The 19,090-nt window shown below is 39.1% G+C and overlaps 1 protein-coding gene across 1 annotated transcript in view; it reads left to right on the top strand.

Annotated features, from left to right (window-relative positions):
* Window positions 1–17,599, top strand: part of vwa5b1 (von Willebrand factor A domain containing 5B1) — a 41,356-nt gene extending 23,757 nt beyond the window's left edge. The window contains exons 10-22 of the mRNA XM_072367764.1: window positions 2,862–3,064; window positions 3,918–4,032; window positions 4,229–4,414; window positions 4,556–4,757; window positions 5,353–5,552; window positions 6,378–6,624; window positions 8,131–8,424; window positions 11,647–11,784; window positions 12,169–12,297; window positions 12,866–12,937; window positions 13,378–13,447; window positions 15,617–15,740; window positions 16,489–17,599. Coding sequence (XP_072223865.1) covers window positions 2,862–3,064; window positions 3,918–4,032; window positions 4,229–4,414; window positions 4,556–4,757; window positions 5,353–5,552; window positions 6,378–6,624; window positions 8,131–8,424; window positions 11,647–11,784; window positions 12,169–12,297; window positions 12,866–12,937; window positions 13,378–13,447; window positions 15,617–15,740; window positions 16,489–17,148 — 2,640 coding nt within the window. The 3' untranslated portion in view covers window positions 17,149–17,599. The remainder of the gene's footprint in view (window positions 1–2,861; window positions 3,065–3,917; window positions 4,033–4,228; window positions 4,415–4,555; window positions 4,758–5,352; window positions 5,553–6,377; window positions 6,625–8,130; window positions 8,425–11,646; window positions 11,785–12,168; window positions 12,298–12,865; window positions 12,938–13,377; window positions 13,448–15,616; window positions 15,741–16,488) is intronic.
* The last annotated feature ends 1,491 nt before the right edge of the window (window positions 17,600–19,090 follow it).

Below are 19,090 nucleotides of genomic sequence, written 5' to 3'. Positions count from 1 at the left end.
TTTTTACCTCATGCTTACATATGCTACAGGCTCTATTGTCAATATAAGTGTGCATGTACTTGCCTATGTACTACACCTGTTTTCCACTACAGGGCAACCCAGCAAACTCAGACCTTACATATCTTCCAGATTAGATCTGGTACTACCAATTACTTTTAGAAGCCACAGAATTAGTTAAATAATGTATATTTTTTTTGAGCAATCAAAGTGCCACAATCTCAGTATATAAACACCAGTTCTCAAAGTCTGCAACATGACTAATTGGGATGCACCACAAAGCAGGCGACACCATGAAGACCAAAGAGCTCTCTAAACTGCTCAGTTTTGTTATGTTTTTAGTTCTTGGTTTTGTCATGTTTTACTTTGGTTTCCCTTGCCCTGTCATTAAGTTCACTCACTTCATCTGTGCTTTCCCCCTCAGCTGCACTCCATCACTAACCGCCTCCCTTCAGTATTTTTTTCCAGGTTCCCCCATGCACTCTGCAAAATCCTTGCTGTCATTCATGTTTCAGGTTTGTCATTAGTTTTCTCGCTCATGTAATGTCATAGTCACAGTCAGGTTTTTTTTTGTTTGTTTTTTCTCCACAGTTTAGGTTTTTTTGTTTTCCGGCTCAGAGGATGGGTTAAATGTGGAGGACAAATTTGGTGTATTTCCCTGCATGTACATGGCAATAAAAAAACGTCTGATCTCTTAATTTCAAGGAGCTGTAAAGCTCCATAGAGGACACTGGTGTATCTGTCTATAGGACCTCTTTAAAGTGTAAACTGAAACTGTAAACTGTAAACCCAAAAGGAATGCAGGAGACTCGCCAAAAGAAGAAGGTTTTCTGGTCATAACTATATATAAATGTATAATATTCCTATTAAAATATTATATAAAATAATACTATATTACTTCATTGTCAAGGTTGGTAAAAAAAAGAAAGGAAACAAAAAGACATGAACGTGAAATGTATTGTTCTCATCAGCAGTTTAAAATAATATTCATCCACATGATTCCATGTTCTTGGCTGGATAAAATTAACTGAGCATCACTTTGAAACTTGCAGCCACAAGAAATTGTAGGAGAATTATGCCCTATTTTACAATTTTACTGATATAAAGTTGTTTCACAGAAAGTTATCTAGATCTTGTTCTAAGTAGAGAAATTTAGGATTCTGTAATTCAGCCTAGATTTTCCTAGACAAGAAAATCCCATGCTTCTGCTTGGGCTTTTTCCCTTGAAAACAATTATGTTGCAGTGAGTGGAATTTAAAATGTATAGCAGTAATAGAGAGAGTAGAAGAAAGAATATAGTTTCAAAGTAAGAGGGGTTCTTTTCTTTTTTATCTCAATTGTCTAAATTTTGGTTTGTACACTTCAGCATTTTGTTACTGCTTCACACTGTGAAGTGTTTTAGGCTGTTTTAATGATCTAATTATCATTTGTACTGCACAGTTTAATTTATTGCCGTCTGCATAAAATTAAAATTCTTTCCTCAGTTGAGTTTATATTATCTTGGGTCAGTTGCTGGGATTTTATTGCCAGCTTTGATTTACATTTAGAAGCTGTGAATGAGAAGAGGTTAGTGGAGATGATAAAATGAGAAAGTAAAAAGAAAAACATTTGTGAACAAAAATGTTTATATGCTTGCTTGAGAAGCATTTTTGATCCAACTTTGTGAACTTAGTCAGACCTGGCAATGAAAATAAAGTTGGTCTGAGCCTACAAACAAAAATGACTGAGAGGTGTCTTCCCGTATAGGATATGATGTCCAAGATATTTCCAGAGATGAAAGTAACTCCCGAAGAAGAGCTCACTCCAGTTTATTCTAATGAATGTGCAATACAGTTGTTGTTCCTTAAGGTTTCTTTCCACAAAAGGCAACTACTTCTTGTACTGAATTACAGCCACTAGCAACAGAAGCTATACTGCCACCTTCTGGCAAGACAACTCAGCCTAGTTAACTTGCTTTAATCAGTCATTGGAAATTTGTCCGATTAATTGGCTCCATTGAATGGCTCTTTCCTGAAACCAAAGAAGTGCTGCTCTCTGCAGTGGACAACACCTTCCTTTTTCCAGGAGACAGTCTGATTGGCTACAGTGTGGTTTGCGACACCACACGTTACCATGACAACCTGCAAAGCCCTATTGTAATTCAAGGCGTTGTTAGGGCCCGAGCTGCAAGGCAGCGAAGCCCTATTGTAATTCAAGGCGTTATTAGGGTCCGAGCTGCAAGGCAGCGAAGCCCTATTGTAATTCAAGGTGTTATTATTATTAGGGCCCAAGCTGCAAGGCAGCGAAGCCCTATTGTAATTCAAGGTGTTATTATTATTAGGGCCGGAGCTGCAAGGCAGCAAAGCCCTATTGTAATTCAAGGCGTTATTAGGGCCCGAGTTGCAAGTCAACGAAGCCCTATTGTAATTCAAGGCATTATTATTATTATTAGGGCCCGAGCTGCAAGGCAGCGAAGCCCTTTTGTAATAATTGCAATATAATAATAATATAATATGATAATAATATAATAATTCAAAGCGTTATTATTATTATTGTTATTATTAGGGCCCAGGCTGCAAGGCAGCGAAGCCCTATTGTAATTCAAGGCGTTATTGTTATTATTATTATCATTATTATTATTATTATTTGTAATTTGATCGCATTTTTCAGTGCTTTCCCGTGCGCAAAAACTCACCAATTTTGCCACGCGCATCAGGCCTGGTGCTGTACGCACCTCGATGTGCGCATGTGCTCGGGCCCGATCATTGCTGCTTGTAGCTTTAATTTTTCTTTTTTTTTTTCATTTGTAATATTTTCAAAAGATTACTCCAGAATAGCTTCTCTAGTGAATGGCGACCTTGTAACTTTTCATCCTCATGATCCAGGAGGCCCTGGCCCTGGCTTGTGAATATGTCAGAAAGATCAGAGCTGACATGGGGGGGACCAACATCCTGGCACCGCTCACTTGGATCGTGAGGCAGCCGATGTTTAGTGGACACCCCAGACTGCTGTTCTTGCTCACAGACGGGGCCGTCAGCAACACGGGCAAAGTTATCGATCTGGTTCGCAGTCACGCACGCTACATCAGGCAAGTATTACTGTTAACACATTTAGAGTTAGATCAATGAGTTACATTGTTAGGAATATTCCCAATACTGTATCACAACAACGTTTATTGTCAAACACGTTCTGGTCTCGGATCATTGATGGTAATGTGTTCCATACTGTACCTGCCGGCAGACATTGTAGCTGCTTGGTTTCTAAGATTTGCAGTGACCCCAGTGGCAGAAAATCTATAAAAGAAAATATACATTGTGTCAAAGTAAATGTGTCAATTAATCAACTTGGCAATGATAATACATAATTACTTCTGAGATTTGTCAGGGAGTTAAAATGCAACACCCTGCTATGGAGCTGTAATCCTCTCTAAATAAAATCCAAAAACAAGCGGCTTGTTATGTCAGTGCCATACATTATGAATCACTGGAAAGAATCTGACAGAAGCAACATTTATGCTGCAAAATAAGATGGAATGATCAAAATTCTGTTGAAGCTAAGAGAAATAAGAAACAGCTTGTTCCCCAGCTGTCATTTTAGAGGGAGTAGATTTCACAGATCTGCAGTGCTCTGGGAAATCATTCTCTTTTTTCAGCTTGCATCTAAATCTCACCCAGTGAAATCCCTGTCCGGAGTCACTCTGGAAATAATTGACCTTCCCCTTTTTAATGGATGACTGCTCCCAGATAACTGAATTTGGTGGGTCATTATCACACCATACTTACAAATCACCACAGCCAGAGACTCAGACTAGGATTAATCTCAGTTCAGAATATCCATGTTAGGGTTTTAACTACATACACCTTTTTTATTTATCTATGAAATGTGCGCATAGCCAAATAAGACATTTGTTTTCTTGCTAATGGATCTGTGTTTCTGTGCAGATGTTTCACGTTTGGCATAGGACAGAATGCTTGCAGGAGGCTGGTTGGGGGACTGGCGACAGTTTCCAAAGGAACAGCAGAGTTTCTGGCCGATGGAGAGAGAGTGCAGCCCAAGGTACTAATTTCCAGCTATGAGTATCACTCCTAACGGCAGCCTACTATTTTGAGGGCAACTGAAGAGCCATTATGCAGTGTTTTCAAAGCACAGTGTTTGCTACTGATGCCAATTAGGAAGTCTTATATCACAGACAAAATGTTCTTTCTATGGTACTCAGAGAGAAGTTGTCTTTTACATTTGCTTCATTCCACAGATGATAAAGTCGCTGAAGAAAACCATGTCTCCAGTCCTCAGTGACATTTCCATTGAATGGCTCTTTCCTGAAACCAAAGAAGTGCTGCTCTCTGCAGTGGACAACACCTTCCTTTTTCTAGGAGACAGTCTGATTGGCTATAGTGTGGTTTGCGACACCACACGTTACCATGACAACCCAAAATCTGTAAGTCACCTGCTGAAAATTAAAAATGAACTGCATGACTGTGTTTATAATAATCGTCTTAATCAAACCTTTTGAATGGTTTGAACAAAATAGCCAAAAGGCACTTCTGTCGATGTGTCACCCCACTCCAAATTTCAACAGGATAAGAGGAGGCGATACAGCATGATGCGCTCTATAGAGTCAGCCAACTCAGTGTTTTACCACTCCCAAGAAGAGGAGCCGGCAAAGACGGATGTCGACAGTCAGGGGTCCCACAGGGAAGTACCCTCTGGTGGCCTGTATGACTCCTACCATGACTCCATGATAAATAGCAGTTCTGTCATTACTGAGCCACATCTCATTGGTAAGAATGTAGAGTTTACACAACTTCATGCTTCCTGAAAGAAGGGACTACCCTTACTTTTAGAATGTTAAGCTGTGTGCTCTTGTATCTGCAGTTGGGTCTAGTTTATGCAGTAATCAGGTCAGTCATTTAGATGGATTTATACATTTTAGCTCCACTATTGGAAGGGTGTGTTAATCAGCGTACCTCTGTATTTAAAACCAAATTTTGTGTCAATTTAACAACTGACACGAAATTATAAATTGGTATTTATAGTACCCACACTGAGACCTTGAATTGAATTTGAATAACCCCACCAAAATACTCATGGACATAAGCCTACAGTCCTTATTTTCATATAGCTGCTCTGTAAAATCAGTGTTCTGTAATTCTGTGATTTCCATTCACTGAATAAGACCATGGTCTAAATAAGACCATCTGCAAACACTTTGAAATATAATATTTGGAAGAGTTTTCATGGGAAAGATAACATCTGGAGTGGTACAGGAAATAAACCAGCTGATAAATTAGTAAGAAGTATATTAATATTATTAACAATATTTGAATACATTTTTTTTATATTTACTATTACTATTTCTTTTTTAAATTTTGACAGCTGGTTTTGATGAGACATCACTGAGGAGGCGTGCCTACAGCACCAACCAGATAGCTGACTACAACCCATCAAAGAAAGCTTACACTCCCAGTGACCCCACCTCTGTGGTTCCCAAGAATCCACTGAGGAGAACCAAAGTCCAGGAACTGATAGGTCAGATGAGCCCTGAACATGAAGTGCAGTGGAAGAATGACTACCAGGTGATCCAATACTGTGAACACTGTTCACATGGTCCATTTTCTCCAGGTTTGAAACTGTATCACATGTTATTTTTTATTCTGTTTCTTATTTAGCCATAGTTCATGCTGAGTATTTAACATACATGGCACATTTGCGTACAAAATAAACCCGTCTTATGATAAAGGAAGGACAATCTAAATTCATGTTATTGAAGAGTATTCAAACTCATATGGAAAATCCTATTTGAATTCAGACTGTTTTCCCAGATTACATAGCCAATTTACCTTCATCTGGACAAGAGTATAGTCAAGAATGGGCAAATGTGACTTACACAGTAATTAAGGGCAAAATTAATGAATGACAATTAGGTTTGACTATAACTCAGGAAGCATTATAACATGACCAAACAGAATTATGTGGAGGAAATTATATCCGCTTTTCTAAATCCGGCTGAAGATCCATTGCATCCTTACTCAAGTTAGATTCGGCATATAAACTCTATTTAAATTAAAGGAGTATAGCATGAGAAATGGGAATATGACAGCCATTTAGCCTCTCAAAGATGATAAAATATCATTCTAGTAATCTCTGAATGTTTTTCTGCATGCAGTGAGCATTTACTGCTTGTTGTTTTGCTGATTAGATAAGAAACATCAAATTGGCCCTGAAAGACATTGTGATGGACATTTGTTCTAATTTTGTATTTCTAACAAAGAGAATCTGTATGTCATGCATAGCATCTCTTGAAAACAACAGAAAAATATGACCTGGTTCGAACAAACAGAATGATGACAATTCCCATAGTGCTGTTGATTGTGAATTAAAGCACATTCTACTGTATTCAGCCGCAGCTGGCCAGCCTGTCTACCACATCTTTCAGAGGACAACCTGCCAGTTGTCATAAAAACCTTCCTCACCAGGAGTTGCCTCTGCATCAGGAAGACGAATCTGGGCCTAATTCCCTGGCCCAGCAACAATACAACCCTCAGGCCAGCGTTGGTAGCATGCCGTCTACTGTTAGAAACCATTTTGGAGAAGATGGGTCCAGGTCATCCACAGACAGCCCTTCTGTTGGCAGCATTGGAGACACAGGTAAGAACACAACCTCTCCAGCTAATGATATAGTATGTAGCTAAAATCAATTGAAAAAATCAGTCAATAAAAAAGTAGGTCAATTTTGCTAGATGGCTAGATGACATTAATTAGCGTATGTCATTATGTCATATAGACATTCTTCCTTTCTTAACCCCTTCACATCTGTTTGCTTCTCTCCTACCTTCTGTGCTTATATATACTATATTTTAGTATAGCCAGTATTTAGCATTTAGTATTTTCAGTTTTTGTTGTCAGGCAGCAAAACAAGTCTGACATTGACTGATAAGTGCCCCATTAGTATGTTCAGCTGCAGTTCATTTCCAGGCATTATTGTGAGGCTGCTGTGTCCTAATAAAATCCTGATTTTAAAACCTAGTGTCATCTAAAATCATCCTCCATTTGAATTAAAGACAGTGTCCATCCAGTTTTTTTTTACCTATATTTACATGCACAGTGATAACTCTGAAAGAAAATTGATATTGGCAGTGTCTCTTGAACAGTTTCTCTAGTTGGGAGCCAGCTGCTGTGCGTGGGCTGCTCTCTGTTCCTGTTGTGCTATTGGCATTGCACCAATGCGAGATAGTGAGCCTGCCTGGTTCTTCTCACTCACTATAATGCACAGCTGTATCCACAGCAGACAGGTAGATCCTGTCTGTAGGAGCATACATACATATTATTATCACTTCTCTGTGAAGTATCTAATGTTCGTCTTAAAAGTTCCTAGATTTGTCATTCCATACTTTTTTGAATGAAAAAAAAATATCTGAAGGTGTTTCCAAGGTAGATAAATCTGACAACACTGTACAATCGCCATAAGGAGCCAATTAAATAAAATTATTGCAAGGTGGACAAGAGACAGACGAGGGCTAACAGGGGAGCAGGTGCTAACTGCTAGCTGCTGCTGGTGGACAGGGTGTAATTGGAGCCATACGACTCTTCAACTTTTGAATCTGAATATGTTAAATATTCAGATTCAAAAGTTGTAGAGTCATTGTCCATTGGCTGTAAGTTGCATTCATTAGGTTTTCCCAGTATGTCTTACTACTGTTACTAAGTACTAATGTTACTAAGTATAGGCTATAATGAGCAAAATGACCATGAGATCTCATTCAGATTCAATTATATGTTAATATCCCCTATTTAAATGAAAATCAGATCTAAATCAAAGAGGAAAATCAATGATAAGTCAAGATAAGTCATGATGACCAAGCACCATGCAGAATCTGAAAGAGAACAGGAAATTTTTTTGGGGGGGTAAAACAGAAAATGGTCTCAGAAAAGTATATGTGACAAAGTAGGTTGTATTTTAGAAAACATTTTCTTTATTCTGTTTAAGATTCAAAACCAGACATACCTTTTTCGGAATAGTTTTTAGTCAAACAGTTTTTTAATAATTGAAGTGCAGCTCAAGGAAAAGTGAGATTGCAGCGCACAGTGTGCGCACAGTGCACAGACTGATAAATGAACATTCGGGAATCATAGCTTGTTCCTGTGATATTTCAGATGGATATGGACACCAGTTATGTCAAGCAGAAACACCACTACAGACTCAAATGTCAGATCTGGGCGCCGCTAATCAGCACAAAGGTGACTGCAAGGCAGTGGTGTCAGGACTGCTGTGTGGGAAACCAATGAAGTGGGAGGTGTTCTTTGATGTCGATCCCTTTCTAAATGGCCGGGAACGTGAGGAAAAGGTTCACGAGGAGCTGTGGAATGAAACCTTCCACCACTTGGCTGGACACTCCATCATACACGACTTTGAGCGCATGGCGGATCAAGAGTGTGAAATAGAGGATGGTAAGCTCTGCTGGGAGAAATTATGGGACGTTGAGTAAACTTTCAGACTTTAAGAGCCGCTGTCCAAAGGTTTTAGATGTATCCCTGCTTCAACACACCTGATTCAGATGTAATGGATCTCTTCAAAAGATTGTTAAGTTCTGCACAAGCCTGCTAATGATGCATTGATCTGAATCAGGTGTGTTGAAGTGAAGCATCTTAAACCTGCAGGACAGAGGCCCTACTGGACCGGATGTGGACATCCCTGGCCTAAATTGATGTTTGGCTGTTAGTTAGCCCAACCCTATCAAAACACAACCCACTGGATTAAAGAAAGAAAGACGCATATTACAATTACCGGTGAGATTGTTACGTGGAACTTGCTCCTTATGTGTCATGCTAAGATAGCTTTTTCCCTCCACTTCCAGTTTTTATGTTAGGCTAAGATTTTTTAAATGAGCGTTGACAGAGAATAAATGGACACCCTTCGATCAAACTAAATTGACAGGTGACCTTTGACCTCTTATCGATCGATCAAAGTATTTTGACAGGTGACCTTTGAAATACTTCCGGTTGCTCACGTCTTGTCAGGTGGCCTTTGACATCTAAGGGAGGGGGGTTAGGGGTAGGGTTAAGGGGGGTTTACAGCTGAGGTCAGGAGGTTGTGAGAAATATTTTATTAATATTTTTAGAAATATTTTATTTTATCCTACTCATAACCCCTCTCCCTTAAGCTAGATTTATAGTCGTCCAGAACGTTGCCAGCATCTATGTGACGTCTTCCATTGACCATTCGAAGTTCTGCGTCGAGGGAACACGTTGCTCTGCAATTCTCCATGCTGGTAGGGGGGTGTGGCTGTGTGTTTGTGTGGTTTCAGGGGTTATAGCCGAATCCTTGCTTTTTTTTTCCGGTCACAGTTAACAACAGTACAATGGCAACCAAGGTGGAGCAGCTGTATTTGCAGTTGGAGCTCATCAATATTGAAGAACAAATGCTTAAATTGCAAATGCTGAAGCACAGGCGACAGAGAAGACTTTGCGGGAGTGGTCTGTGCGACCAGTCGAGGCTGAACGGGGCTGAACGAGGCTGAACAACCAGTGTTGAACAAATGCACTTTAGATAATTTCGAATGTCAACAAGCTTCTTCGACGTATACAGCCATTAAGACCGGAAAAAGTAACTGCCGGAAATTACGTTCTGAGCGGACCAATCACAGCCTTTACAGCCCGTCGAGGCAACGTGTAGTTAGAATTTTTTAGGAGATGCACGTCAGGCTACGGCGGAGGGGTAATCGTCGACAATGTCGCTACTAAGTACCGACGTCGTCGACATCACGCAGGACCATAAACTTTGACTTTGATGTCAAAGGCCACCTGACCAGATGTGAGCAACTGGAAGTATGTCAAAGGTCACCTGTCAAATTAGTTTGATCGAAGGGTGCCCATTTATTCTCTACAGTCTTGTGAACCTTATCTCAAACTTTCATTACATATACCACTCAACCATTATCCGTATTTAGTCATTTGTCCATTTGTCACTAAAACAGCTCTGACCAGTGGACTCCAATTGACTTTGACCTTGCCCACTTGAAGGTATGCTGTGGTATATGGCACCAAGTCATGTGTGGCAAATCGCATAGTTACATAGTGTGGCCTCCATGGATTGGACTTGTTTGTCCAGCGCATCCAAAGGAAACCTGTGTGGATTGAGATTTGGAGAATTTTGAGAACAAGTCAACACCTCAAAATTGTATTAGTCTAACACTTTTTTTGATACTTTTTATTTGCTATTTTCAGTTTAAGGAAAAATAATTGGCAAATATCTGCCAAGGAACAACAAAGCAAAAAAACAAACAAAAACAAAACATGCAAGGGGGCTTCTCTATTCACAATATCGTTGTATGAAATGACCAGTGGATAAAAGTAGTCCATTTCTTCCATTTCCTGGAAAAGGTAATGATCTGATCTGAGAGATAAAGTCATCTTTTCCATTGTACAAAAATCCTTCACTCTGTCCATCCATTGGTTCAGGCTTGGAGGTTCAGTTTTATACCAGCACATTGTTAGAGCTTTTTTACAAGCAATCAACAGTATTTTACAAAGATACTTTTTTAATAACCTCATTCTTATTTAGGGCACAAAAATAAAAGAACATCACATTGTTAGGAACTGTGTATCCCAGAATCTTTCCCAGAGCCTATAGATATCGGAGTGATCTGTGTTCATGTTTCTGCACTGCCTCCACCACTGTCCTTGTGATTGGGAGAATTTGCTTTTTATAAGGGGTGTAATGAAAAAACTAATCAAAATGTTCCACATCTTTGAGCTGATATTTCTATGTTTAGTTCTTTATCCCATTTTTCTTTAATATATCCTGTGTTGTTTCCATTCTGTTTCTGGAGACTGAGAGACCAGAGATTTAAGAAATAATTAGTCTAACTCTTCTTGAGATATTTTTGCTTTGTGACAGCATTCTCTTGCGAAAAGAGGCCACTGCTATCAGGGAATGCCGTTTTCATTAACAGGTGTACTTGGTGAGCAACACTGTTTGGGTTGGCGTTACATATTAAAGTATCATAAACGTGAATGTAAGGACCCAAGGCTTCCCAACACAATCTTTCCCAAAGCATTACACTGCCCCTGCTGGCTTGCCTTCTTCCCTTTGTACATCCTGGTGTCATGTCTTCCTAAGGTATAGTAAGTGATGGTAAGTGAAACACAGATGCAAAAGATATGTTTCATCAGACCAAGCTACCTTCTTTCATTGCTCTATGGTTCTTTTATTGGAGATTGAACTGACAACATACCCCTGCCATCAACCTTCATGTGCATCAATGAGCCTTGGTCACCTATGACCCTGTTGTCATTCCTGGGACCACTTTTGTTTGCAAACTACATCAGCCAGAGAACGTTCCACAAGACATGTAGTTATGAAGATGCTGTGACCCAGATGTCTAGTTATCAAAATTCTTCTGTTGTTAAAGTTGTTCAAATCCTTATACTATATATTTTTTTCTGCTTCCAACACATTCATTTTTAAGAGAGAATGTTTTCTTGCAGCCAAATTCATCTTATTCACTGCAAAGTGCCTCTGTAACAAGATATTAACAGTTTTCTTATTTATTGTGTAAGTGGTCATTATGTTATTGCTGATTGGTGCATATGTTATATATGACTTATGTATAAACATAATGTTATTAAGATTTAATTTATGTAAGTATTTCTTGCTTTTGTTAATCACAGGTTCTGGCAGGAAGTACCAGTTATATGCCATTCACACCAGCAAAGCCTGCAATATACTGAGCAAATATACAGCTTTTGTTCCCATTGACCTGGACACCAATGAATATTTGCAGACATGTGTTGAGTACATAAACTCTGGTAAGTAATATGGCTTCGATGTGAAGATGATTTTACACCTGATTGCTTAATCCTCCTTCTTTTCTGTTAAAAGAGGCCAAACAGAATGTAGTATTTTTTCGAACTGAAGTTTGGGGAATAGACTGTTTTGCTTTTTTTTGCTCTCTAAATATCTCTTGTGGAGATTAGACAATGTATGGGTTACACTTTAACAAAACCTGTCTCAACAGTTTCAATGTTAAACAAATCATTTAAGTTGAAACTGCCAATCTGCGTTTTGTATCATTACAAATTAGGTATTCAATGTATTTGGGATCAAAATGAATCTTTAAAAAAAAAAACTCAGATTGTGCAGCTAAGGTCCAAGCCAGCTCATCACTACTTGTGTTTAAATTTTATTTTGAGGTGAATGTCTGAAGAGGAGCTCTAGGTCTCGGTCAGGGAGTCGGAAAAACAGAGGTTACTCCATCGGGCTGGGTCGCTCACAGTCTGGCGGCATGTCAGAGGAAGCTGAAGATGTCCTGCTGCTCAATAGTAGGCTGTATTTTTTTAATTCTTAGCTTGCATATCACACTGAGAGTATTAACCAGGAAGAGCTTTACATCATAAAGTTGATTCATACCAGTGTGAAAAAAAGAGCTATAGAGTAAGGCCAAAGGGCTTTTTATTGAGGATTGAAACTGTACAGTGAAAGGAGCATCATTCTTTGTGGAAAAAGTGATTCATGTTTATGTGTTTATATTTATATTAAACCTGCCTTTTTTTAATGGAAAGGTTGCAATCTTATATCAGCAGCTCTCTGAGTTTGGAGATATTGAACCCTCAAAAAGCTTTATGTGCTGCATTAAAAATACAACTTTGGAAAAAGGACAATATTTTAAAATGATCTTCAGTGATGGCATAGCAACAGCATGAGCTAAGAAAAGCAAGCTGCTGGAGCATCTGCCAGTTCAGGAGGAAGGTACACAGGGAACACACATGCTGATGTGCTGCATCAGTGGTTGCACAATCCTCTCTTTTTAATACTCATCCTGGGGTTTAGAATGATCAAAACTAAAACAGGGTACAGCTGACAGTTGATTTGAAATCTGATCATTGTCAGATGGAGAAGATGGTGTCTCTCCTTGCGGCACCCCACCCTCCGCCGGCTGGGAGAGATGCAGCTTCACAGAGGGTAAGTATAACACATCAGTTGGTCAGTTATTTCTCTGCCACCACAATTTTTCTGCTCAAAGACCTTTGACTTACAGCATCTGATAGGCTATTGGCATTTTCTGGGCAATACAGATGTATTGTTCTAAAAGGGAAACATGAGATTACTGACATTTTAGTTTGTCTTCTTTTAAGTGGTGAAGGAGTTGACTTTTGTTTGTATCGACAAACTGAACAATGAGCAAATACTGAGGGCAAACGAGAGATTTCAGCTGGTAGATAAAGCTGCTGGAATATACTGAATGTCTTTTGTCATCACTGTTACATCTGAGTGGGAGTGTTGAGAACTTTCATTAGGTGACTAATAATTAGCGATGAAAAGCAAAGTGACAAGGAATGCCTTTGCGTCTTTCTTTTCCTCCTTTGTCTGACTCTACCCCTGTCTGCTTCTCTGTCTCCAAGTCTCCCAAAGGAGTCCGTCCGTGACCTCTGACCAATCGCAGAAATCTGTTGAGAGCCTTTTTTCTGCCAGGTGGGTGATGGGAGGTTGGCTGGCGGCATAAGTGTGTGGCCCAATTGCACAAGCAAGCCCAGAAAGCATTATAAATCAGCTGCCTCACAGGGCTGAGACTATTTTGATTGCCTTCATCTTTATTAATTTCTTCCAGTGGATTTTGACGTACAAAACATGCTGGTTTGAGCTCAATGAATCAGGAAATTACTGGACAAACGAAAAAAAACAACTTTTTTTTTCTCCTCTAAAAAGCAAGAGTAAGAGTTTACAGCTATGTTAGCATATATGTGAGGCTGCATTGTTCAGAAAGCGTGACAGAATTTCAGAGAACACAGAACTGAAAGCACAATAGTATTTCAGAGAACAACATTTCAGTAAAGACAATGGCAGAGCAGAAAATACAGCAACCAAACAGCAAACAGTAACAGCATTTCACACAGTATAAAAACAACATTTTGCGTTGCAGATGCATGTGTTTTCCATCTTGTTACATTTTCTTGTTGTTTCTGTTTTCTAAATTGTGTTTTCTGTTTTGCTGTTGCAATTTCTAAAACTGTGGAGTTTTTGAGGGGGAGAAATCTACTGGCACGTTTCCAACTCAGCATCACCAAAAATAATCCACCCAAAAGAAGTAAAGAAAATGCCAAAGTGCTACAATCACTTGAAACACAGAATGGTTGCAGATATTTTCAGACCTTCTCTCGAGGTTAAAAGAGTTAAAAGAGTCAGAAAACACTGAGTCAAGGAAGAAATTATAGGAGAATGAATGAAACTGGCCAATCATATTGTGAAATTTAAAAAAAGAATTGCAGTCAGCTAAGATCTAAAGTCAGGCAACTACTCTAGATAGCACATACAACCCCCTTCAGACACTTACTTGTTGATATTTATAAAGTCTCTTATTTGTAGCTTGTGTGCTAGCATACCAACATTTGTCAATTCCATGGAAACATTAATCATTAACTGTGGAAGCACATGAATATGCAGATATTTGAAGACCTGAAGAGAGTGAAACCTTGACCTTTTGTTCGTGGATGAAAAGCTAAAGCCAATATTTGAACAAAAAACTCTCAGTTCGAACATGGGATGTACGGTTTTCACAATAACAGCAGACATTTCCCAGAAAACCCTCAGATTCTAGAAAATATTGGCCGTAACGGACTAATAATCCATGTGGTGTGTAATATCAGAAATTCACAACAATAACTTATAACATTAATGAACTAATTGCTCAGATTTACTTTAGTCTTTGGTCCTTAGAATTTAGAAAATTTAGAATTTTCCAACCGAGGCCCTTCACCATGCACAGCAGCAGCTCAATAGCTCAAATGTAAAATCATGGTGGTAGTCAGCCACAACCATTTGTGTTTCTACAGGGAACTAGAAGGTTCAGATCATTATTATTATAAGACCCAGTAAGGGTTAAGGAGTTGTAGTCATCTAGCCTTTTAACCAAGCATTAGGAGCCACTCGGATAGCCTTATGACTAGAGTTGAATTTTTCACTGATTTCTAATTATTGGTGTATTTGTTTGAATTTGAAGGTCATCATTATTCTTTTAAGACTTTTTATCAAGTATTTGTTTGTTAGGGAACCAGATTAAGGCTGAAAGGAGAAGGGGTATGAGACTGATGGAGGTCTGCACACAGCCAAAGAGCTGAAGATGTTTTCCAATAGATTCAGTTCAAAACAATACTCAGCATGCTACTCACCTGCCTCCAGCTACACAGAGGTCCACAAAACTTCACTCCCAAATACATAGGAAAATAGGGCTGAGGTTGGAAAATCGTGGACTATTCCTTTATGTTATTTTCATTGCCTGTACATGTTTTCATTTGCCGTAATGACATATATCTCAAAAGAAGTGTATTGAAACAAGTAAGGGATACTACAGTAGTTTGTATGTCTCACAAAGTGACATGTCATTATTTAGGTCCATAATGGTAATTTTTATGAAAAAAAAAACAAAAAATGTTCTTGGCCAGTGGATTTTTCTCACCTAACTTTAATTTTGGCTCATTGTTTTTTTTTATTGTTTTTTTTTTCTATAAAACAAGAATCTATCATATTAATCAGAGCCAGTTTTTCCCAATCATAATGGAAGAAGTAGATCAAACCTAACAACGGTGTATGCCATACAAAGCATACACTTTGCTTCACATCTGCATTCCACCTCTCCTTTGTAAGGCTGGCCCTCAGCAGGACTCGCCTCCTGACTCGAGCTGCGAAAGGATTCATGTGTCGATCTCACAGCAAGTCTGGTGATTCAATCGGAGACAGTGAGAACGAGAACAAAGACTACATTCCTCTGGTGAGTAGCAGATCTATGCTGCACATGTGAATGCTCAGCCAACTTTCACGTTTTGTGATGGACATTTTATGTATATATTTTCTTTTTTCACTATTAGTATTATCTATAATTGACCGTAAGAACAGTGCGGCTATCTTTTTTTCAAAATCCGTGTAAAAGCAATTTACATATTCTGTTTTAATTTTTCAGTCTTACAAGAGAAATTGCCAGTAATAAAATGAGGGTTAAAGCAGTTTCAGGACTTAATATCATAGGATCATAACCTGCATTTCTGTAAACCAAGACATTGGCAGAGGCCCTAATTATACAACACATACTGTACCTGCTAGTCTGCTCGCTGCTATCCAAATTCAGCCGACAGAAAATATCTTTCAGTAATGTGTAGCTGTAGAAGGGAGTTTCATAAGAAATAGCTGTGCACAAATACTTTCTACCTCCTTAACAAGGAATACTTTTGAAGGACACCTCATAACAAGCAGATGAATGGAGCAGTAAATCATGTCTGTTATAAAAGCATAGTAGTGCAGTACAGGTGAACAGCATGCGTTCAAATCAGCATGCCAACAGAAGAGTTTTTTAATTCAAATAAGGTTTAAGGAAAGAAACATAAGAAATATTGGGTTAATACTGTCTGCAGTGAAATAAGAGTCAGAGTGAATGCAGGAATTGTAGAATTCAAAATTTTTTTTGTTTGTTTCTTCAATACCGCACCAACTTCCTCTGATTTGTACTATTACCCTCTATGCAGGTGTTGTTGCAGTTAGCTAATGGTGCGTTTCCCCTGGATACGGCTCTCTGTGAATCCATTAACATGCCAATGGAAAAGCTCAAATGGACATCCCCCTTCACCAGCCACCGCACTAGCCTGGGTCACCAGTCTCACTCCAGCAGACACCGCACTGACAGTACCGATGACGGCTGCAGATCACCGTTCGAACCAGACGTGCATCTACAAGCTGCGGAGCACACCGTAGGTGCCCACAGCCCCTCTAATCTATCCAGGAACACTTGGCCTGACACTGGTCTCTCCTCATTGGTCGGTCCATCCACTACAGCTGATGCCCCACTCTCCTCACACCCCCATCTGGATGGTGCATGGAGTTCAGGTTTAGGAGGCATAGAAATGGTATCACCTGGAGGCATTATGAAGCAGATGCAGGATCTAGAGAGCATGGTGTGGGCCACAGCCGTAGCGCTCGCCTGGCTGGAGCACAGCTCTGCCAGCTATTTCATAGAGTGGGAACTGATAGCTGCCAAAGCCAGCATGTGGCTGAGTGCACAGGACATCCCAGAGGGGAAAGATTTAGCCTCTATAAAGGCTGCTGCTAATCAGCTCTTTATCATCCTCAGACACTGGGATGAAAACCTGAAACTGAACATGCTCTGTTACAACCCCAACAGTGTCTGAGAACTGCTAGTTCAAGATGGATACAGACCACTAACCATACTCAGTCCCATATAATACTATGCTAACTGAGGCTGTTCTATTCACTGCCCAACAGTTTATCCTCTGAAGTCTGATTTTCCTGTTGCTGTTGTGAACAATGTGTATTTAATTATGTTTGTGTGAAGTTCCTCAAAACATATCACAGACTCTTCAGAGACATGTTGTGCAAGCTGGTACCTCGCTGGTGCCGTAAACAGTAGCTGAATCTTTATTAGCGGGGGATCTCTCAGAATTATGCCACAGACTTGAATTTCAAGAAAAAAAAAGTCAGTATTGAAGTCATGGCATGTTGGACGACTGACCATCAATGTATGAGAAAAGCTATTATTGTCATCATATTGATGTTATGGGTAGAATGCTGCAAAACAATGGTAAGAGAAAACTGTTCCATTGGTTGTCACATAGTGTTGCGACATTTTATTACATCTGAATTGATCGTATTGTGGAAAAAATGTTACAAAGAAGCATCTGGTTACTTACTAACTGTACTGTTACTGTCTTCATGCCTGTTTCTATTGTAGTGTTGTTATAACTTGCCTCTTTTGAGTTCAATTGTAGCACAGACATAAAAATATGCAAAAAGTTGGAGAAAATCTAAAATAGTCTGTATGTTGACATAAATTATATATGTGGTATAGGTGGAAGTCTACGAATATGTATCTCATAGAATGTAATTTGCTGTGTATTACTTTTTCTTAGCTTGTTTGAGTATACCCGTTTTATGGAGTAAGATCCAATCATGCCTTTTCTTTAATTTAAACAACATAAAAGACAAAGAACCAGCTGCAAAATCCTTAATAATGAATGACAATCTTCATGAAACTTAATAACGTACTAACTGTTATGTTACCTTCATAAAATATTAGCTATTTACTGTCAAATGTATGATTACAAGATTTAAAATATATGAATAGATCAAAATTATGTCTATATGCACAAATAATCACCCTTGAAAAGTAATGTTACAGCTCTTTATGGTTTATGGGGACTTTTAACAATATTATCTAATTGTCTAATGCATGTTACAGGTAAGGAGACAATGGGCCTCATGCAAGAACATTTTTGCATTTTTATTCTAAATTTTTCTCACTTTTTTCGTAAAAAGGTCTCGTACGAACACGCCTCGTCAGATTCAACAAATGCTCTTAACTTTGGAAAAAGTGTGTAAACGACCTGCGTAAATGATGAATGCTACCCGTGCGTATTTAAGTGGACGTGCACGAGGATAGTAAATTTGCTTACGCCACACCTGAAATAATACCATATAAGGCTACGCTTCCTCTCTTCTGTGTCAGGAGTCATGAGAACGGCATCAAGCAGTGTCAGCAGTGGAATTGCACGGATCGCGAGTGATCTAAATAGCTTCAGAAGGACACCCACTATCGCCAAACTATTCTCGGTGAGTAGATAAACGTATTTCATGTCAGAAATAAGGTCTAGGTTTAAAAATACCGGAGTTCTCCTTTAAATAACTCGCACGTACGACTTAAGAACAAATCTGTTCGTACGAACGTTTTTTGCATGAGGCCCAATGTTCAAGCTTCAGTTCATTAAAACCCTGGTTTATAGAATGCGTGCTTAATATGAATCCATCTCAGTGACAGATGCAAAGAAGTTCAAATCAGGTGTTCTCTGATGACACGAGTCTTCGTGAGTTGTTGAAGGTAGAGAGGAGGGGCTATTTGTTTGATACTGATTAGATCTTGTGGAATCCTGTTTTGGCAGTTGATGGTGAAAGGCCTCTGCTAGCTGTCATCGTCATGTCTAATTTACCTCAAGTGCCTAAACGAGGTTTAAAGTTGGTGGAATTATATATATATTTCCCCTTAAGTAATTAGAAATTCCCTTTTTTTTAAATGTCAATTAATCAAGAGACTGATTGGTGTGTTGCACCTTCAAGTGG

The sequence above is a fragment of the Leuresthes tenuis genome, unplaced genomic scaffold (assembly GCF_036924035.1).
Source record: "Leuresthes tenuis unplaced genomic scaffold, fLeuTen1.0.hap1 SCAF_16, whole genome shotgun sequence".
In the NCBI taxonomy this organism is placed as follows: domain Eukaryota; kingdom Metazoa; phylum Chordata; class Actinopteri; order Atheriniformes; family Atherinopsidae; genus Leuresthes; species Leuresthes tenuis.
Note: the sequence above shows the minus strand (reverse complement) of the source record. Positions and strands in the feature narration are given on the sequence as shown.